The sequence below is a fragment of the Vicia villosa genome, unplaced genomic scaffold, assembly GCF_029867415.1.
Source record: "Vicia villosa cultivar HV-30 ecotype Madison, WI unplaced genomic scaffold, Vvil1.0 ctg.001450F_1_1, whole genome shotgun sequence".
Taxonomy (NCBI): Eukaryota; Viridiplantae; Streptophyta; class Magnoliopsida; order Fabales; family Fabaceae; genus Vicia; species Vicia villosa.
Genome location: NW_026705621.1, coordinates 189,286 through 213,264, shown reverse-complemented (window position 1 = coordinate 213,264; position 23,979 = coordinate 189,286). Strand labels below are relative to the sequence as shown.

The following is a 23,979-nucleotide window of genomic DNA, read 5'->3' as shown; positions in this document are numbered from 1 at the left end:
TATTATCATCATCATGGCTCCAACAAGGAGACTACCCAATGGAAATCCTTCTTCACACAAGTCTCCTTTGTAAGGATCGTCATCAAAGAATAAAAAAAGATATGTCCAACTACAAGGTGATGTGGCCAATCAACATGGAGTATACTTTTCTTAGGGAGTTCAAACCCTAGAGGAATATCAGGCAAGGTTTTTTTAGATAGTTCTTTTCCAAACTACCATATCACATGTTTCCAAGAATTGTTAAGCAATTCTACTCAAATATCAAGTAGAAGGTTCGACTTTAACAACTTTGGTTAACAAATGGAGGTTTGTTTCATATGGATGATTTTGGAAGAACACTTGAGTTACCATTATATGGAGAAACATACACCTATGACGGACCCTCTAAATCCAAAAGTTTCAGCCTCTTAGTTTCTTACCTCCATCCTTTAGAAGTTGGCTTGGTTAGCTTGTTGATAAGGGATTCTCATCTATTTTCTTCCCATTTGTTTACTTCTTCTGCAAGCTTCACCACACTCTTATTTTTTTCTCCCTCACTCTTTTTATTCTTTTTTGGTTATTTATTTACACTTCACATTTATCTCATCTTCACATTCATTTTCAACTTCTCTGTCGACTCTCTCTTTATTCGTTACTTCATAAAAAAAATTATTTTCAACTGAATTTCCTTGCAAAACTATTTTTTGTTTTTGTTTTCAAGAGTATATACAACAATTCATTCACTCAAGTGAGTAGTCAGTTGCCTTAACAACTAACCAATTTGAGTCTCTATGTTTCTAATAGGCATTTCATTATTCTCGATGAAAATTTCTTGATCTATTTTCATAGATTCTAAGTTGCTTTGAGTCATCTTCAAGAAATGAGATAAATACTCTTCTAAAGATGGATAGTTATTGGTTGTTGAGTTTGATGAGCATTTTGATTCGATCATTGACTTGTTTCACCTAAAATTAGGATGGTATTTCCATCCTAGGCAGGTGTTAAATGGATTACCTTTTTGAAAATTCCCCATTTAGTTTATTTCTTCAGCTTCTCCTACAGGATCACACTTTCCATTCACATGTCCATGTCCAAGCCCACACATTTCACATATAAAGGATTAAGTTTGTTGAAAATTTTATTGAATGAATTACCATATCACTTAGAGCATCCACATCCATACCACCCAATTTGCTGGTATAAATAGACCCCACTTAATATAATATATTATTTCACACTTCTCAATTATTTAAACCACTCTATTAAAATTTATGAATATCCATACTATCCATCTAAAACTATAAAATGGGTCCCACTAATCACACAATATACACAAACTTTACATTTAATATAATAAATAGGGTTAAATAAGTTTTTAGTCCCTGTAAATATGACACTTTTCAGTTTTAGTCCCTACAAAATTTTTCTTCGAACTTTGGTCCCTGTAATATTTTCTGTCCCCAATGTTAGTCCCTCCCGTTAGATTCCACTAACGGAGGGTGACGTGTAACGCATACATGGATTTTATTTTATTCTGATTCGCCAGCGTGGATATGATAAGGGTAACCATTCATACATATTATACTCACCCACAGATTCACCCATTTCGTTTTCACTCACGCTCTCCTCTTTTCAACTGCAAACCCTAGAATCAGCATCATCTTTCAACATCGTGGTCCTAACATCCCAGACAAGAAGCATCTTTGTGGTCCTAAAATGAAGCACCTTGTGGTCCCAAAACGAAGCTTAGTGGTCTCTGTTTCGTACCTTCGACTGTGCATGGACCAGGTATGTGGGTGGTTCCTCTTTTTTCGTTTTCTTGCTATTTTCTAATGATAGTGGTTGTTAAACAAACATTAACTACTATAGGACAAAGATTTTGACTATTATATCGTATCTGTTGAGTATAACATTTGGATTTTGTTGTCGTTTTGTTTTGCCCTAATTAGAAATTGTATTAAGTCTGTGTATGATAAATGTACAGGAAATGTATAAGTTTAAAGTAATTTTCTACACAAGGGGCAAGTTTGTAAAAGACCCTGAACTGAAATATGATGGTGGGGAAGTGTATGCTTTTAGTGGTCAAGATGTTGACTATTGGTCTTTCTTTGAGGCATGTGATTTAGTGAAGAGTATTGACCCTGAGTTTGATTTTAAGATGGTTAAGATATGGTGGAAACAAGAAGAAGGATCATTTGAAGCTGATTTAAAACCATTCAGAGATGATGGAGATTCTGCTGAGTTGGCTGCTTATGCTGTTGGTCATGAAACTGAAGTTGAGATATATTGTGAGCCAAAACCAGATGAAGGAGAACAGACTTTTATGGACTTTGTTAGGCAAAAAGGGAAGGGTAAGTCTTGTGCATCAGAGAAAGAACCATTAGGTGAATGCAGTGGAGATTCAAGTGATTAGTCTATCAAGGATGTACACTTTGATGACAGTGAGGAAGAAAGGATGAATGGGTTTGAAGATGACTTTGAGGAAGTAGTTGGTGTAGGTGTTACTAGTGAAATTAGGAGTCCACCTGTTACAAACAATGCTGTCCCTAATGAACCAGACAATAACATATTTATTACAGAAGAGATGGGCAAGGCACATGTAATTGAGGAGGAATACATGACAGATGAATTGGATAGTGGAGCTGATGATGAAAGTGGTGATGATAGACCATGTGTTATAAGGTTCAATGCAGAGGAATCTTTCAGTAAAGATTTTGTTTTTAAAGTTGGAATGGAGTTTCGTTCACTTAGGCAGTTTAAAGATGCTATACTAGAGCACAATGTTCTTAATGGGAGGGAAGTTAAGTTTGAAAAGAATGATGCCAATAGATGTAGGGTTGTATGTAAGGATAAGGAGAAGTGTGACTACACTGTGCTATGTAGTAGAGTCCTAACATCCAATACTTTTAGGATTAAAACCTTGTATTCTAAGCACAAGTGTGGAAGACAATTATTTAATAAAAGTGCTAAAGCTCATTGGGTGGCTAAGGTAATTGTGGATGGGTTGAAGAACAACACAAAGATGAAGTTGAATGATGTGGTAGCAGATGTTAGGCTTAGATATGCAACAGAAATCCTAGGTTGTAGGGAATTCAAGGCAAGGCAGATTGCTAGACAGATTGTGGAAGGTGACTTTAGTAAGCAATTCAACCTCCTTTGGTCTTATGGTGCTGAGTTAAGAAGGGCATCCCCAGGGAATACATTCAAACTCAACACAACATGTTCTGGTGAAGGGTTAAATCCAAGATTTGAGAGGTGTTATATGTGTTTTGATGGGACTAAGATGGCATTAAAAAAAGCATGTAGACCTTTCATTGGATTGGATGGATGTCACTTGAAGCACAAGTATGGTGGAATTCTGCTCATTGCTGTAGGAAGAGATCCAAATGATCAGTACTTGCCAATTGCATTTGGAGTTGTAGAAAATGAATCAAAAGACACTTGGAGCTGGCTCGTGAAGTTGTTGTTGGAAGATATTGGTGATGGAAGATGGTGTTTTATTTCTGACCAGCAAAAGGTACATTATTTATGGTGTTTACTTGTATTTGTTTTATAGTGTTTTGTTGCAGATTACTTATAGTGTTTGTTTGTTTGTGTTTTAGGGTCTGGTAAATGTGTTTGATGAGGAGTATCCATCTTTTGAGCATAGATTCTGTTTAATCCATCTATATGCTAACTTCAAAAAGATGTTTGGTGGAGGGACATTGTTTAGGGATCTAATGATGGCTGCTGCTAAGGCAACTTATTATGAGGCCCATGAGGCAAAGATGCTCATGATTAAGGAAGCAAGTGTGGATGCTTATGAGTGGTTGCAGGCCATCCCCAAAAACAAGTGGTGTAAGCATGCTTTTCCTTTCTACTCAAAATTTGATGTGTTAATGAATAATCTTAGTGAATACTTTAATGCTACAATACTTTTGCAAAGAGACAAACCCATTATTACAATGTTTGAGTTGATCAGAAACTATTTGATGGGTAGGTTTGCAACACTTAGGGAAAAGGTGAATGCTTATAAGGGGTATATAATGACCAAAATATTAAGGAGACTAGATAGAGAAATAGAGAAAAATGCTAGTTGGACAGCAACATATGCTGGTAGGTTAAATTTTTAGGTAACACATGTGCTTTTCACTGATAGCTTTGTAGTGGACCTAGAAAAACATAGTTGTTTATGCTGTAGCAGCCATTCATAGGAAAGTTGATGACCCAATTAAGTATGTACACAAATGTTATCTTAGGACCACTTATGAACATTGTTACAGTGAGGTCATAACACCTCTGGATGGGCAAAACAAGTGGCCTAAGACAACACATCCTATCATCATGCCACCATTGTTCAAACGTGGCCCAGGGAGGCCCAAAAAACTACGCGGGAGAGAACCTGATGAGGCAAGTCAAACAAAGTGGCAAAGAACAAATACAAACCACAGATGCAAGATTTGTTTTGTACTAGGTCACAATAAGAGGACCTGCAAGAAAAACAAGCAGCTAGTTGTTGTATCTCCTGCAACAACATCACAACAAGCTCCAACACAAGATGCGCCTACAACAGAAATTCCTACACAAGCCAGTCAAACTAGCAAAAAGAGGGTATTGTAAATAACATATTTATTTCATATTCCTGCACTTTTAGACATTGAGACTGAGCTAATTCTAATATTTTAATCAGGGGAGGCCTACAGGGTCTATCAACAAGAAAAAGAAAGATAAAATGGAAACCAAGACAAAAAAATCTAGGGCTGTTCCAACTGAAACTGCTGTTCCTGATCAAGATGTTGTTCAAGATGTTGTTACTGAAAAAGATGTTGTTCCTGAAAAGACGCTGTTCCTGTAAAAGATGTTGTTCAAGATGCTGTTCCTGTTCAAGATGCTCCCATTCCAACTGAAAATGTTGATCATGACACACATGCATCCAATGCTGAAGATGCTCACAATACTGAAACTGAAAGAAATACTGACATTAATGATTCACAGTCTTCTCTTCAAAAGTATTGTGGTATAGATGCTGACACATTGGCTAAGCTGCTTGATGATGATGAAATTCTAGATGTTCAACCATTGAATGTTGACACAACACCTGTGAAAAGAACTGTCAGGACTTTTGTTGGTAAAGCTCCAAAGGTGGCCAAGAAACCTTCCAAAGACAATGGTTCATCTTCATCCAGGCCAACATGTTCAGAACCTGTGAGTTTTAATTTGTCATTACAATCTTTTTTCAAATGTCTGTTTCATCTAGCTTAACTGTAATTGTTAATTATCCCTAGGTCAACAAACCAAAATAGAAGCCTAAGCACAAGAAGAGTGTTGATATGGGTGTTCAAAAACGGCAGAGTGACAGACTTAGGACCCTTAAGACAAAGAATATTGGTGGCCCTGGAAAGAAGCCTGATGACCCTTTGGTAATTAATGAAGATGAAGCAACCTCAGACCAGTCTAATGGTGGGAAGCAGTCAGAAAATTGGGAGGCCATTTGCAAAAGGATGACTCAGTAGGATGACTCAGTGATGTTATGCTGTTTGAAAATTAGGAGACATATTTATGGTGTTTAGTTTGAACTATTTTGAAATGTTATGTTTGTAATGTTAGTGAGGCTAGTCCTCTAACTATTTTGATGTTATTGCAATCTATTTTGTGTTTTATGAACATATGTAACAAACCTAATGGTATGTCAATGGTATTTTGGAGTCTTATCATACTGTGTGCAAATTTTATACCAAATTATAGCTCATTAGTAAGTCACTTTTATGACCAATTTATGACCAAATTTTGGAGTCAAATTATATGTCAGTTGAATGACAAATTACAAGTCACTTTCAAGATAAAATTATATGTCAGTTGAATGACAAAATAGAGACAATTATAGGTTAATTGAATGAGACAAATTATAGACAACTTATCCAACTCAGATTTATATCAACAACATTAATACATATTGGCCATAAAAACATCACAGAACAACAACAGATTATAGAACTGATTCAACAATTATCCAACTCAGATTATAGAACACTGATACAACAATTGTCAAACTCGGATTTCATAACAACAACATTACATCCGAAGTGAACATTCTAAACACTGATTCAACAATTACATTTCCATAAAAAATACATATTGACCATTACAGAAACCACAATACACCAAGACTTCATCTTTCCATACATAGCATCTGACTTTAACTTCATCTTCAATTTCTTGTTCTTCTTCTGTGAAATTTCATACAACTCTCTCATAGTTTCAAGAGAAATTGAGACCTCCTTGATCTTGCTCTCAATATTTATCCTTTCATCATCTGACCTTTCTTGAACATCGGTTCATTGAGCAATATCATCATCCCATATAAATAAGTTACAAGTTTCATCACCTTGCCAAAATGGACATCTCCAAAACAGGCGCCCTTTGTTAGGTCCATTCTTACAGTAATATGAAGTCATCCGAGCATCACACACACACCTTTTACTTGGACGGGTACTCACACTTGTGGATTGATACGATGATGGCTTCGTTCTCCTTGATGAAGATGACATCGTAAGATTGCGGGAGACGAATTCAATTGAAGAGGAACAAGGAAAGGGGAAGAAGGAAGACGACTTCAATTGAAGAGGAACAAGGAAATGGGAAGAAGGAAGACGACTTCAATTGAAGAGGAACAAGGAAAGGCGAAGAAGGACTTGAATCTGAGACTGTGAAGATGACGATGGAAGATGAAGAAGAAAGACGCAGCCTGTAACAAGAGGTGGAATGAAATTAGGGTTAACATTTTTTCACGATCCCTTTTGTCTTTACACAATTATCCTACGTGTCTCTTCAATTAACACAGATGTAAAAAAATTCACACAACTGGCATGACACGTCACCCTCCGTTAGTGGAATCTAACGGGAGGGACTAATAATGGGGACGAAAAATATTACAGGGACCAAAGTTCGAAGAAAAATTTTGTAGGGACTAAAATTGAAAGTTGGGATATTTATAGGGACCTCATACATATTTAACCCTAATAAATAATTGAAACAAAAGACTAAAGCCACGGTGCTTTCTGCAGCAACGATAGTATATTGATACCCCACCAATTGAATTAAAAAAATATTATTTTCTGACACACAATGACATAAATATGTAATACCACTACCGATAATTATGCTCTTATGGGCCATTTGTTTTAGTTTTTTGTGAAAAATAATTTTTATAGTGGTACATATTTTTGTTTTTTAAAAATTACAAATATTTTTTAAAAGAACTTTTAAATAAATATTTGATTTAAGTAGTTATTTTTAAAATGTTATTTTAAGTATTTCATCCTTTTGATATAACTCTTTTTAGATATTAAAATAAAAAAAATTAAATTTGAAGTTATTTTTTAATTTGTTTACCACAAAAGAAAGATATCATTAAAATAAAAAGATGATACAAAGAGAAAACAAAGAAAGACCCCTAAATACAAAGCTTGATCCTAGGGATGCCTTCTTTGTCAAACAAAAAATCCCTAGTTAATCCACTGTGAATACAAGAGAACCAAGTGTAAAGCTTGGTTTGAAAATCAAGGTTAGCCATAAAATCGGCACAAAAATTGACTTCGCGATAAATATGAGAGATCATGAAATTCATGTCCAAAGTTAATGCACAACACTTAAGCCAACGAGACTTGATTTTCCACGGGAAAATATTATGGTTAGAAAAAGCATTAACAACGAAAATACAATCTGTTTCAATCCACAAACTCCTCCAATGGAGCTCAAAAGCTTTCTCAATAGCCGATATTGTTGCCCAAAGCTCAGTAGAAACAGAATTTCCCTCCTTCAAATAGGCACAAAAGCTTCCCACATGATCCGCTTTGTCGTTTCTGAAACTACCCCCGCAAGAACTTATCATGGGAGAACCTTTAGCCATTCCGTCGATATTACACTTAATCCATCCCCTCGGGGGAGCGCTATAAAGGACGTCCACGTTGTGCAAAGGCTTGCTAGGATGAATATCAATATCAAAAGCTTTTAACACCATGAAGCTGGCCAGAGCAGAATTAGAGCACTTAAGCGTACTGTTTCCCACCATTCTGACTTGAGAAGAGATAAAAGATATGCAACTCTCCCAGGAGGTCTCTTGGTTCTCAAATCTCACAAGATTCATGGCCTTCCATATATGATGGAAAACACTAGTGAAACAAGTAGAAACAACAACCTTAGCTTGTTCAGACCAGCCCCTCTGCAAAATAGAGTAATAGTCTTCCAACTTTTGGATACCCGAACATTAAATCTTGCTAGACATCCAAAGCCACCGATTTTTGGCAAAAAGACACTCAAAGAACACATGACGAGCGCTTTCCTGAGTAGCTTTACAAACAAAACACATGGAGGGGAAGAGGAAACCACAGATTAGCATGTTGTCATCCATAGGCATTTTGTTATGAATATAACGCCAAATCGGCATCGAGTGTGAATGAGGAATGCTGTTGTTCCAAGGGAAAGATTGCCAGGCATCCTTGGGTTGCGATTTCAGAATAAAATCGTTAGCACGTTTAACCGTTAAAATCCCATCATCAGCCGCTGCCCAAACAATACTATCTCCAGTCTCAGACCAAGGCGTAACTGAATGGGAGATAAGAGGGAGGAGATTGGGGTAGGCCACATGCACATTGGTTAGAATAACCCAACAACCATTAACCAACCAAGAGCCAACCTTCACAGTAAGAGTTCTATGAAAGATTTGAGGAATCTTAAAAGTGTTTACTAGAGGTTCCCAAATCCAATTATCAAGCCAGAAATTATCTTGTTCCCATTTCCAATAAGCCAGTGACAATTATCTTTGACCATAGAATATTTTCCTCTAATGCTGCTCCAAATGGAGGACTTAACAGAATAAGAGATGACGCCATAATTCCTTTTCACTATGGCAGCAAGAATGCTAGACCAACTTTTATTTTCTTTCAAAAAACTCCAGCACAGATGAATCTTAGTGGCCTCATTAAAGACATGCACATATCTTATGCTAAGACCACCCTCCTTGTAACTTTTGCAACAAGTTTTCCAACTCACAGCCACCATTTTCTTTTTGTCCATACTACCACTCCAAATGAAGTTTCTCATCCATCTTTCAATTGTTTTGATGACGCTAGTTGGCCAACAGTATATGGACATGCAGTGCACCAACATGCTATGAATGACCGCTTTGACAAGTTGGACTCTTCCAACCATGGAAAGAAGATTGACTTTCCATGCAACCAGCTTAATCTTGATTCTATCGGCCAAAAAAAGAAAATGACACGCTTTAGGTTTTCCAATGAAAATAGGGACCCCTACGTGAAGAAAAGGAGGGGCAGCCATGGTGAATCCAATGACATCAGATAGGCCTTGTGTCTACTACTAGACATCCCACTAGCATAAATAATAGACTTAGATTTACTACAAAACTGACCAGAGTAAGATGCATAGGTACTAAGCAAATCAGAGATAGCAGATAAGGGTTTTCAAATATCTATTTATAAAAATTATTTTTGAGATATATATTTTTGGAAAAAAAAGGTGATTTTGATATGTTTTAATCTTCAATAATATATTTATGTTATAGAATATCAAATTTTATCTTTTAATTAAAAAAAATATATTTATAAAATATTATAAAATCATTTTTAGAAATAGAAAGGAAAAATTCATTTTTTTTAAAATTAAAACACTCATTTTAGTATCAAGTTTTGTCATCATTTTCCTCATAGAACCCTTATAAGTGACTGATAATATTCTTTATGAGCCATCTTTTCTATAATATTTTTCACTCGAATTTTAGACTAGATCTTCATAGTACTTCCAACTAAAGATCATTTAAATTTGATCTCTTAAGTACTGGATAAAAATATGTACTTGAGCCTTGTCGTCCTAACCATGTGATGGATACTTCTTTACTAGCAGCTTGAACCTCTCCCATGAGTCATAGAGAGATGCAATGTAACCTTATTCAAAACTTGTGCATTCCTTGCTGTCTAAGAATTTAATGATGGAAAATAATTGCTTCAATCTTTTATCTCATCCCATTCTCTTTCTCAGTTTCTCTTTCTTTGAGACACTGGATTAATTAATATTAATATATAAAACTATATAATAATATTTTAATATAACTGGTGAAAAACGACGGAGCTCCTCCATCCCCTTAGTCTCTAGAGGCGACGGCACCATGCTCTCCAATGTTGACCAGCGTTGATTTTTTAATATATTATTAAATTATAAATTAATTTAAATTTGAATATTTTTATTTTTAAGTAAGTTTTATAAATAAATTATTTCTGTTTTGTTTAGTGATTTTAATCAATTACAAAGGTATTTACCATTTAAAATATAATTCCACTAAAATATACTCTTTAAAAAGTGTTCATTTATTTAAAAAAACATTATTTTTAATATACATTTATTGACCGATGAGATGAATATTTCTCCAATAAAAATATATCAATGGATGAATTGGATTATTCTTATAATAAGTAGATGGATTAGTTTAATTAAAGAATTTGAAAAAATATTGTAATTAATTAATAGATTCTACTGATCTATCAATCTACTATCTACTATCTATTCATTAATAATAGATTGACCAAATTGCATAAATTACCCTTTCACCAAAATTTATTTGCACTAATAAAAGGTCATTTTTGTAACTAACAAATTAAGTATTCACTCTTTCAACTTTATTGAATGGATGCCTCAAGTGTTAGCTTTTCATTGGTCCGAATTAAATAACATTTTCCCTACAACTTTATTGCATGAATGATGACATCACATGTAAGTCATGGATGATGGAAGTCATATTTAAATTTCTTTTACATTTCATTTTCCCACACTTTCTTACTTTCATTTTAATTTTTCTTAATTTATTTATTATCACAAAAAATATTAATAATCTATTTTTAAATTTTAATCTTACTAAAAAATTTAAATTTCTTTCGCATTTCATTTTTCCATACTTTCATTTTAATTTTTCAACATTTATCTATTATCGCAAAAAATATTAATAATCGATCATTTAATTATTATTCCCAAAAATATTTAATTATTTCACGGGCCACTATCAACTTAATATTTAATTTTTTTTAATCGATCATTACACATTTTCTCTATCTTAATTAAAATTTCAAATTTCTCTCACATTTTTTCACACTTTCTTACTTTCATTTTAATTTTTTTCTCTATTTATTTATTTATTATCTCACGGGTCACTATCAACATAATACCTGTTTTATTTTAATCAATCATTGTCTTTATTTGAAAGATAACATCTTTATTTTTATTTTTTTCTCCATCTCACGATTTTTTATCATTATTTAATACAATTAAATTTCCATGATTATTGTTTATTTTACATTTGTTTTTAAATATATTTTATATCGCATCAAATTATTTTTTTATTTCACGGGTCATTATCAACATAGTAGCTATTTTATTTAATCAACAATTACTATTTGAGAGATAATTTTTATTTTTAAATGTTAATATTTCATTTTTATTATCTCCATCTTATAGTATTTTTTTATATGATTATTTAATATAATTGAATTTATATGATTATTTTTCATTTATAATTAAACCATAGTGACCTATATCATTTTCTTTTAATTGTTGTTGGACCGTCAATTATTAAATTACCTGACCCAATTTTGCTATTGTGTTCTTAACCTATCTTAAACATTTTTTTGTGGATCATTGTTTTCTATATAATTATTGTTAAATTTACAATTAAGTAAATTATTTCATATTTTTTATTTATATTTAAAATTTTACATTTGCATTTGTTAAAATTTTATTTTTTTTTCTCCAACTCACATGTCCTTTTTTATATGGTTCTTTATTACACACAAAATTAACACATGAATAAGATAATAATGTTTAATCTTAAGGGCCACTTTCAATACAATGCCTATTTTATTTTAAACAATAATGACTTTTATTTGAAAACTAAAGTATTTATTTTCAAATTTCAAAACGATTCCTATGAATATTAAGTTTTCAAAGAATTGAGAGTATAACAGAGCAATCAATAAAACTCTAACTCTATTCAAGTAAAACAATTCCTTTTAATTATGCATATTGCTTATAATTCCTTTTATTTATATTATTCATATCATTACAAAAATACTACACCAGAAGAAAAAATCACCCGTGCGGAAGCACGGGTCTCTGACTAGTTATATTTAAAAAGCATAAATTCTTTCTATCATCTATTTTGTCAATGTATAACAAATTAAGTGAGCATCATTCAGCAGTAACAATATTCTTTAAACCAACTATATACAGAAAATGATTTACACTAAAATATATGGAATAATGCATCCATCAAAAGCGAGTGGTTGAAAATGGAAATGCATTTGCATCATAATTTTTTCCATGATGTGAAACCACCTTTCCTTTTTATTCAAAACTGTTCCAAATGAAAGTACCTGCTTGCCCTAAAGTTTTTATTCAAAAAGTTGACATTATTAAAGGAGAGATCTATTTGAAACTTGGACCAACATAGATTGGTAATTGTAAACCTAATTTATCATATTAAGACCTGAAAATTTGAAGCAATGGTAATTTACATGTCAATACTTGGACAGTGTTGTCAAAATGGTGAATGAAAAATTAACCAAAGGGAAGTAACACAAGCAAAGCAACTAGGCGGCAGGAGGCCTGAGCTCGTGATCTTGGGATGTGTCGCGAGCTGATTGGGGAAGATATTGCCACATTGGGATATATCCATAGTTTGGATAAACAGCCATCTTGTTCACGCTTGCTTGATAAGCAGCCATAGGAGGAGGAGGAGGCATAAATCCTGCTGGTGAAATAGGCAAAGTTTTCAGCTGTTTCTCCATCTTTTCTTTATCAGCTTTCAGAACAAGTTTCTCTTCGCGGAGTTCATTTTTCTCTGCCTGTCATGGATGAGAAAAAAATTTATATAATCTTACACACAAACACTCGAGCATTGAATGCAATGTCCTTGTTGATGTATCTATTTCATAGACAAAGATTCTAACAGTTGCACTAGAAACAAAAATCAATTTGTTTTCCACCGTCGTAGAGGGAGATTTCATGAGGTAGGTAAAGAAGATAATGTTTCAAGAGAAAAAGAGAAATGAAATATAGATAATAGATACTATTTTCAGTAGTTGAAAAAATACTAACCTTCAAACATTTTATTTCCTCTAACAATTTTCCATTTGTTTCTTTGAGTTCCTCAGCTTCAGTTTTAAGTTGGTTCAAGACTCTGATAGCATCATCAAGTATAGCAGGCTTATCTGTTCTCACAGGTCTCCCAGGATCCAAAACAGCACTCAAATCGCAAAACCTGCAGCAAATAATGACAGTTATGTTCCTCCCTTTGCTCATAAGAAGAAGTAGCAACAAAATACAGTACAAAACACTGAGAAGGCGTTTGGAACACAGTTGTCTTCATAACTAGGCATCTTAGAAATTTTAAGAACTAAGATCATTAATGACATAAAAATAGAAAGCTATATAATCATATCATATAAATGATAAAGTTGGAAGTTTATGAAAGTTCATATTAAGCTCATAAACATCATATTCACATCCTTTCAGGGAGATAAAAAATGTTTACAGTTGGTCGCTATCAATGCTTAACATTGTTAACAACTATTTTCAAAGGCAGAGTCATAAACTTGATACACCATAGTATCAAACACATGCAACTAACTCAAGTCTAAAAAGACTATATAAAACATGACCAGATATTTGTGAAACAAGCAACAAGAAACCAGAAACTAATGGCAAGAGTAAGTATACAAAGGTAGAAAAATGATGTTCAGCAAAAAGCTACATCATTTTGATATCAACAATAAGTTTAATAATTAGAAGCACTCATGCCTTTCATTGAGTTTCTCCCTCCGCATTTTCTCACGGCAAGCTTTTGTTCCTGCCTTGTGACATGATTCACCGCGTCCCCTACAAATGATTCGAAGGAAATTTATCACAAAAACTAAAATCTCAATTGATTCAAAAGACTGCACGATTAGACCTACATAAAAACAACAAAAAAAGAGGTATTCAACCCAATTATTAGGATTAACATGCAAATAGATAAGATGACTGAGACACCACCAGATTCATCTAATATCATCATTTGTCATTTGCAGTTTAAAATTTCTTGATAATTAATGTAATTACAGTTCATATATAAAAGAGAGATAACAGATTTGGTCAATCGCAATTGTGGAAAATAAAGGTTTGTTCAAATTCTGCTATGCTTCAATGATACATAGTATTGCTATACCCGGCATTTGACAAAACTTAAATAGCATGTATAGGGGAACAATAACAATTAGTTCAATTAGTTCAAATTCTTCTAGGATATAATACATTGCTGCTATTTGACAGCACTGGAGGTTACATAGAATCAAAATCATAATTTTCAAGACAGTAATAATTCCATCCTCACATTTTCAGACAAGTAAATCACTTCATATCTAACACATAAAGATACCTCTTCCTGGTATTATTCTCTTCTTGACATGCAACAACACCACTCGGAATGTCAATGTCTGCACTCACACTCGCAAAATCATTGCTTCGAACGTCAATTTCCGTGTTCACACTCGCAAAATCACTGCAAAAAAACAAATCATATCAGGCATAATTTACTACACAAAACATAAGCAACAACAATCAAATCTTCGGAAACAAGAAAGTGAAAACGGGGAACTGTTTCGCAATTCAAAGTAAAAACAGAAAATTAAAACAAAAACCGTTTTCTCAAACTAAGCAAACCCTAAAATTTCAGTGTGGGGAAAAAATCAACAACAAATTCATGATAATAATTTACAAGAAAAAACTGAAATTGAACTATAACAATTCCAACTAACAATCAATTTTATAAATCACCATCAGCAAAATATTGATCCAACCATGCAAAACCAATTTTCCCCAAAAAAAATTACCCTTTATCATATATATAAAAAATAAACAAAAATAAATAAACAAAAACGAACTTGAAAAACTAAAATGATGAATCAATAATATTGATTACAAAATCAAAACGAAAGTATGAGATTTCACCATATTGCAAACGAAAAACGCGATTTTTAGCGAAATATAATTAAAAAAAAAAAAGTGAATCGAAAAGGCGAAAAGGAAAATTAAAATAATGGATTAAGGGGAAACCTTGGATTGGACCAAAGAAAATCGGTGGGAGGAGGATCGATGAATGAGTAATCGAGAAAATCCCAAGAATCGGAGTTTCCTAACTCTAGAGAATCCATTGGCGATTGAATGAATTTCTCACTGTAACAAAACCGCTCTAGCTGGGAATAACAACCTTCGATTTTGGGTACGCAAGCAAAATAACAACGCCAATAATAAGAGGGAAAATACAATGTTACAATTTCTTTTTTGTTAAAAGAGTAATTTTGAGGTTTTTTTTTTTTTTGGGATAGATGCAATGTAGTCAAAATATTGCATGCGACCATTTAATGTAATTTAGATGGGTTTTTATTGGACAAGAGTGTAAAATCATTGAATGTCCATTGAACTTTTTTGATTGTAACAAAAAAAAATGTAAATTCATGTTTTGAAAAGAATTAGTACTATTTAAGAATTTTTGACCAATATGCCAACCCCACAAAAATAAAATCTCAAAATGTCACTATTTGAAAATTATTTTTCAAAATGTCATTTTTTTTTTTTTTTTTACTTTTTACAAGGTGACCTCCGTTTGAAATGGAGGACATGTAAAGGGCCGCCGTTTCAAATAGAGGGCAATTTTTTTTTTTTTGTTTTTTTTTTCTTAATATTTTTTAATGTTTTTAAAATGATTTTTGTTTTATGTAATTAGTTAATAATTATAATTTAATTATTTAAATTATTAAAAATTAAAAAATAAAATTTTTATTATTTTTTCAAATAAGGAAAAAATAATAAATACATAAAATAATAATTGGACATTTTAGTGAAAAATTATTTTATAAAATTATATTTAATAAGCTAATATTACATCATGATAATGCGATGAAAAAAAAATAATTTTGTCCTGGACGGTCATGATCTTGTGGTTGTTGTCAGGGCCGGCCTAAACAATTTGGAGGTCCTGTTCTATTTTAAAATTAAGCCTTTAATGAAACACGATAAATTAAAAAATAAAATCATATTTCGTTTAAATTGTAAATAAAATTAAATATAAAAAGATATAAATGACATAGAAATATTTTATAGAAATTTGACTCATCGAAGTTTACATTTTTCGCATTTTTCTAATCTTACCATCTTCGATTTATAGAAAAGTAAAGGAAATAATTCTTTGAACAATTTCGACAATATTAATAACGAAGTGTTTTATTTAATAAACAACGAACAATATAAAATTACAAATTTTTAAGTCTCAAAATTACTATTTCAAATTTATTAATATGTTAATTCCTAATAATAGAAAATATAAATATTTTCAAATTTACATTTTAAAAATTTTCTACATTTATAAAATATAATAATAAAAAATTGATAAGTTAATTACACCAATAAATTTTAAATAAATAAAATTCATTTTATTTAGGTTGTAGGGAACTGTACGTTTTAAAAAGTATGCTACGAATGTTTTTGTAAAAAAATATAAAATATATATAAAATGAAAGACTAAAGAATCGAAAAACTATGTTGTGAATATTTTTGTAAAGAAATATAAAATATATATAAAATGAAAGACTAGAGAATCGAACACAGGTCTTGCAACTCCAAAAGCAATTTAATTACCCGCAGCTAAACAACAATATATTCATAAAAGACAGAATTAAAGGTATATAATATATATGTTAAATTTAAATTAAGCCCATTTTTCAAATTTGAGGTCATGTGCGGTAGCATTCTTTGCACCCCTCAGGGCCAGTCCTGATTGTTGCAACAGGTGACTTCCGGTTGCACATCGGTTACACATATACCTACACGATGTGGAACCGGAAGTCACCTGTTGCAACAACCAAAAGATCATGACCGTCCAGGACAAAATTAATTTTTTTTCATCGCATTATCATGGTGTAATATTCTCTTATTAAATTTTCACTAAAATGTCCAATTATTTTTATGTATTTATTAATTTTTCCTTATTTAAAAAAATAATAAAAATTCTATTTTTCAATTTTTAATAATTTAAATAATTAAATTATAATTATTAACTAATTACATAAAATAAAAATCATTTTAAAAACATTAAAAAATATAAAAAATATAAAAACGAAGAAAAAAAGAAGAAGCATGCCCTCCATTTGAAACGGCGGCCATATGAAGGCCCTTTACATGCCATCCGTTTCAAACGGAGGCCACCCTGCAAAACGTAAAAAAAAAAAAATGGCATTTTGAGAAATAATTTTCAAAGAGTGGCATTTTGGATTTTTATTTTTGTAGGGATGGCATTTTGGTCAAAAATTCACTATTTAATCCTAATGTTTAAAATATAGTCTTTTATTTTCTTTAAGTCTTTGATTTTTTTAATATAATATTCTAAAGTTGTTTTTATTTCATCCATGTGATTTTTTAATGATAAAATAATATATTAATCTACCAAAATAAAATATTCTAAAGCACAAGAAGTGTGGAGAGGATAATCAATGAAACAAATAAAAAACTAATGAAAAATAAACATCACAACCAACATAATAACTAACCAAATAAATATATATCATAAAAAATATACTACTAAAACCACCAAAGAATCTACCAAGAGAATAACAAAATTACATATTAGAACCTATCTCATAAAAAATATAAACACGTGTCAGCTTGCTATTGGCTAAGGTGGAGGACAGAATTCTGAAGCTAGTTAAAGTATGTGCATGAGTTCACGAGTGACCTTTCTAAAAATCATTTCCAAATAAACAAAAATTCTCTTCTCCTCAACCTCTTTCACAGTTTTTGTAACATTATTAAGATGATATCATTTTGGCCTCTCTAAATAATCCAAACTACATTGTACCAAATCATAACAAAATCATCCCTAGACTTTATCCTAACATCTAAAGAAAAGAAAGACTCAAAAAGAAATTTATGGTCATTAGAAAGAACCATCTGACAATGCAACCATCGGAAGATCATATACCACATAAATAAAATTAACAAACAAGTGACAAAATATGAGAAATTGATTGAACCGAATATATAGTACAAAAACTTTTAAGAGAAGACCTACACTTAATGAGGAGTATGGACACTACTATAAAATATATATTTTGTAACGCACTGTCACTACGGTCATAGTTTCCATCGTGGTAAAATATATTCATTTAGGCAATTTTCTTTCATTTTCAATTTTAAACCATTTTTTACCGCGGTCAAAACTTTCAACCATGGTGAAAATAGAGTGTGGTCATGCGTTCGAATCCCAACACAATCACTTTTGTTTTTTATTTATTAATAAGTCATTTTCAACCACGGTTGAAATTTTCTACCGTGGTAAAAAGTGGCGTCTGGTCATGAGTGGAAATCCTAGCACCAGCAGTTTTGTTTTTCATTTATTTTTAAGTTACTTTTCCCCACTCTTGGAATTCCAACTATGGCAAAAAATGATTTATTCCTTTTAAAATTAAAAATAAATTACATTTGCAAGATATATAACGGTCTATGTTCATTCACTTTTGCCCTAGACTTACTTTGTCTTCTACCTCCAAATTCCATCTTCCATTTACGAAACTTTATTTCTCCACTAAACCAAACTCGAAAACATTATTTTGTCCACAATGGATTCAAGCTAGCAATGTCAATTGTTGTTGTTGTGTTAGATATTATATTTAATATTTTTGTTGTTGTTGTAATTTAATGTTAAACGATTTTATTGATTTGTTTTTTTTTTGTTATTTTTATTGTTGTTGGCGTTGATGTGATTTAATGTTTAACGATATTATTGATTTAGTTTTGTTGTTGGTGGTGGTGATGTTGAGTGCAAGTGTGAGTGAGTAAAGTCTGACATTGTTTATGAATGGGTGGAATGTTGAATTTATAAGAGGGATAACCCATTTACCTAAAACCTTAAGGTTTTAGGTTAAAATGTGGCTTCTCCCTCTCTTGTGGTCCTGGAGCATTAGTTCCATTGATGCTCCCGACTTCCCCGTACTCCCCAATAGTGGTATCAGAGCCGTCGTTCGGCTTGGTGGGGAAGCGAGAGCTGGATTCAGTATAGGATCCTGTTATAGGATGTGGGAGACTCACACTTGTTGGGGAGAATGTTGAGTGCAAGTGTGAGTGAGTAAAGTCCCACATTGTCTATGAATGGGTGGAATGTTGGATTTATAAGAGATATGAATGAGTGCAAGTGTGAGTGAGTAAGTAAAATTAAGTGTGTGAGTGAGTATAGTTGTTATTGTTGTTGTTGTTGTTATTGTTGTTGTATTAGAAATATTTAATATTCTATATTGTGATTGGAGTTCTCAATGTGGTCAGTCAAATGACTGACTTTTCACCACAGTTTGAACGTCAAACTATGGTGAAAAGTGGACTGATTGACATTTTATCATGGTTAGAAATTCCAACCGTGGTGAAAAGTGGGCTAACTATATTTCACCAAGGCTGAAATTTCTAATGTGGGATTATTTAGCTAGGTACTTTGTTACGTTTGTTGATAATCATTTTAGGTATGCTTGGATTTACTTTTATTAAGCATTAGAATGAGGTATTTAATATTTTCAAGTGTTGGAAAGAATTAGTTTGAAATTCTGTAGAAGAAAATACCAAATTCGAAGATGCATCTCCGAAAATCTGAAAGGACCTAATTCAAAGATGCATCTTCAAAAAAGCTTTGTGTTTTGCTTCAATGGCAGAATTATTTCTTAATCTTTCACTAATAACCCAAAATACATCAAAATCGTTGTGCTTGTTTGTATCATTACCTATTTTAAATTCTAATACTACATGCTGCATCAAAAATAAACTATTTTACCTAATACATTAATCAAAAGTAAGAAAAAAATAAATGACAAACTTACTAAAAAATGAGTTAATAAGGATGAACAATGTTGAATGCAGTATGTGAAGAGAGTTGATATTGAAAAGATTAAAGTAAAGGTACTTTTGTTGCTTGAAAAATTGACTTGCACAATATTGCTCACGAGCTCCAATGGAGAATGAAAAAGTTTCAGAAAATGAAAAAGGAGGATGGGAGAGTCTGACGCGTGTTATATAGACATTGAAAATGTTCGGAGATGCATCTCCAAATTTTTTTCTTAATTTGAAAACAATAATTAGTTGGAGATGCATCTGCGAACAAATTCTAAAACACATTAGAAGATGTATCTCCGAATTAAAGTTTGACAAAGTGAGGGGTGTTCAACAATTAGAGTCTATTTTGTGTAAAAATAATACGTCTAAAGATACATCTTCAAATGTAAGAGACATTTTTGACTTTTCACCAGAGATTTAAGAGAATATTAAAGAGTGAGATAAAAAATTCCTTTATTTTTAACTTGACAACAAAATTTAAGTTAAGATTATTCTAGAATTTGAGTTGAGTTCTTAGAGCATCTCCAATGGTAGTTTCTTCTATTGAGTTCTCCATCTGTACCATTAATTTAATAATTAAATATTTAAAAAATTTGCCATGTCATAATAGAGTTGCATTGCAATGCAACAACTAAAAGATTGTAGTACCCAATCAAATCAAGTTATGAGGTAAAGTTGTGGAACCCATATTAGATTTTTATTAAAGTTAAAATTAAATAAATTCTTTTAATATGATGTGGCTTAGTGGGTTCCATAAAAAACTCAAATGTAAGTTGCACCATTGGAGATGCTCTTATCAACCAGACCAACATACTAAGGTTTCAACTGAATTTAATATATATTATTTTAGAGCTATAATTTCAATGAGAATATATAGTTGCAACTTGCACTGCATTGGAGTATTGAGCTCAGGGTCAATTTGTTTCAAACGGACTGAAATTATGCTTTTATTATGAAGAATCAAGCAAGTCTCCACACGTCTTATTCAAGCAATATCTAAAAAGATATGAAGAATCTAACTTTGAAGAAAGTTAACGTTATAGAACCTAATCAAATTAGAAATAGGCCAATTTTAATAACCAGCATTAACAGGTTGTCTTTAACTGATTTAAAAACTTCAAAATTCAGTGGTGAATCAACCATTTACGTGAAAGGTAGTATGTCACAAATTTGATGTATAAAAGAAAAGTGGACCAATTTCTTGGATAAAATCTTATGAAACCTGTAACCATCATATTCATTTTTCTAAATATATATTCTGTATATGTTGGAATACGGAACAAAAATACTATACCACATATTTATTCTTATGCTTGAAATATATATTCTGTATCAAACATGAAAGCATTGGTAGTTAATAATTTTCCTCAAACAAAAATTTATCTTCACAAAATATGTTCCAAAGTTTAATTAAGAAGTCAACTCTGCTTGTTTGAGGTATATGCTTTAGATTTAACATTAGTTAAAATTAATGAAAAAACAAACACTAGCTAGGAATATTGTCTTTCCATTACTTTTTTTTTGGAATGTTGACTCAGTGATCAGTGATGACTCTCTTGGATATTCTATGTTCATGTAATGGTGACTTTAGGAATTTTGCAAAATTAGGACCAGACCTTTCTTTCCTATCAATTGTTTGAGTTTGGGATTTTCATTTCATTTTTAATTATTTTAATGATATACATGCGTGGTTATTCTTTTCATAATAACCAACACTTTTAATTAATTTTTCAAATAACTCACATTTCCATCTAAATACTAGACTACTCATGTTTCAAATAGAAAAATTTCTCAGTAAAGTATATGCATCTAATAAATTAGTGTCAGTTCTTAAAAATGAACTTATGCACTGGTGAGAGCGGCTACTACATTACCAATGCGTCAGTCCAACAGGCACCACTGATGTGGCCTTGTGGGAGAAAGGGAAGAAGTCTATGTGTGTGTATTTTTTTTTATAAATAGGTATATATATCACTCTCTATCATTTTCACATCTCTTCTTATTTTCTTCTTTAGTTTTTCGTTATTTTTTCTAACATGATTATTAAAAGAAATGAGTATGTTTGTTATTTGATTCTCAAGTCTCCAATGAAGACGCGTTTTTAGAACATCTACACTTTTAGCATCTTGAGAGAAGCTTGATCCGTTGGTTAGAAAAAGAGATTCAAGACGATGAAAAAATTAAAAGAATTGGTAGGCTTGTCTCGGTGTTCAACATTACAAATGAGAATAATGAAGCACATCATGCGTGGGAGTCACTTAAAACTGACAATGATGTTCGTGTTATGATGTATGAACCAAATGATATTGTTTAGATGGTTGTAATCTCTTAGATATGTTGCAGTGTTAAGACCTTTTGTTTGTTCTTCGTGTTGTTGATTTAGCATGTTTATTTTTGTTTGTTGTAACCGAAAGTTGTATTCAATATTAAATTTTATAGTTACAAAAAATAAATTACATATCAAAGTGCATACGATAATTATGTCATGTTCCCAGATTCGGACAATGTTTTTCGTGTGTCTGGGATGACGATATATACCACATAATCTTACTATTTTGTCAGCCGAATCCATTTCGATTCTAATACACGTGCTGTTAGGACGACCCTTTTTCTTCCTCCACATATTTTTGTTGTGCCAAACTATGTCCCCTTGATATGTAGGACAATATTCCTTCTTTTCTACCACTAGGAAGTTATTGTTGTACACATTGAATACACTTATGACTTTGTAAACGGTGGATAGATGCTTGGAAGGGTCCCGACGAGCATATGAACATGCCACAGTAACATGGGAGCAAGGCACACGGAAGGATTGAAATTTTCCACAGTCACACCAACCTCTATTTAGTTCGACCCGATAGTATCTCATTTGCCTCCCCTCATTATGGTCCATTGTCTCATGTACACTGAAAGCGTGTCTATGACGATCAAAAATTGTAACCCCATATTTTTTAGCTTTGGAAGTTTCCTTCCTGATAAATTTCTTACAACTTTCACTAAACAATTGCCTCAATTCTAACACTGAACTCCACTTTGCACATTTATTCACAAACAATTATCCTAACCTAAAATAGGTTGCTATCACCAACACGGTTATAGGTAGGTTTCTGATACCTTTGAAGAAAGAGTTCATGGATTCCACAAGATTTGTTGTCATATGGCCCCATCGTTGACCATTGTCAAATACCTTGGTCCACTTCTCCATTGAAATATTATTGATCAACCTTAACGTGTCCACATTTGACAATCTGATCTCTTTGTAATATTGTTGGAATGATGGTTGAGTCTTGTCTTTGATCTTCCACATTAAGTTTTGTGCAATATGTCTAATGCAGTAGACATGCGTAGAAAGGGGATCTTACCAACCGTTATCAGGATTATTGTACCCAGTCTCAATAGATACATGTATATCTTAAATTAAACAAATATTAGGTTGCAGAGCAACGCGTATTCGGAGATTCTTGAGAAAGAAACTCCAACCACCACCGGTCTCACCTTCAATCAGAGCGAAGGCAATTGAAAAGATGTTATTGTTGCCATCTTGTACCACTGCCATAAGTAACATTCATTTATATTTCCCGTATAACCATGTTCCATCAATTTGAATAATAGGTTTGCAGAACTTAAAACCTTTGATGCACGGTTGATACGCCCAGAAGAGTCGATGAAATATTCTATTTCCCCTAACGCAAGTTTTGTCTAGCGTAAATGCCGACACTATCTCCAAAATTGCAACAGTTCCCAGAGCATATGTCTTAAGTGCCACCAAATATTGTGTATGTTCTTTGGACGAATCCTCCTAATTTCTGTATACTCATTCAATAGCGCATAGCTCTTGCATGCATACATAGTTGATTTTCAACATTTAACACGTACAACAAACCATACACCCACCATCTTACCTGTTAAATTACACCCTTAATCAGTTCCCTATAAATAATTCCTTCACTCACTTCATTTTCATCATCAACAAACACATTTTCCTTACTCACCAGGTTCACTACTGTGAAGATATAGTGACAGTGTCAAACTTCAGTTCAGCATGCATCAACA

General features: G+C 32.2%; 2 protein-coding genes across 2 annotated transcripts; one reads left to right on the top strand and one right to left on the bottom strand.

Annotated features, from left to right (window-relative positions):
* The first annotated feature begins 2,434 nt into the window (after positions 1 to 2,434).
* LOC131635223 (uncharacterized) lies at positions 2,435 to 5,471 on the top strand. The gene is made up of 4 exons (XM_058905829.1): positions 2,435 to 3,496; positions 3,582 to 4,074; positions 4,799 to 5,163; positions 5,262 to 5,471. The coding sequence occupies exons 1-4, from the start codon at positions 2,435 to 2,437 to the stop codon at positions 5,469 to 5,471; spliced, it is 2,130 nt and encodes a 709-aa protein (XP_058761812.1).
* A 7,000-nt stretch (positions 5,472 to 12,471) lies between these two features.
* LOC131635219 (transcription factor bHLH104-like) lies at positions 12,472 to 15,357 on the bottom strand. Its single transcript, XM_058905823.1, has 5 exons — positions 15,115 to 15,357; positions 14,438 to 14,560; positions 13,822 to 13,899; positions 13,120 to 13,282; positions 12,472 to 12,866 (listed from the first exon to the last, which is right to left on the bottom strand). Exons 1-5 carry the CDS (start codon positions 15,210 to 15,212, stop codon positions 12,612 to 12,614), a joined length of 717 nt encoding a protein of 238 aa, XP_058761806.1. The 5' UTR covers positions 15,213 to 15,357; the 3' UTR covers positions 12,472 to 12,611.
* Between the last annotated feature and the right edge of the window lie 8,622 nt (positions 15,358 to 23,979).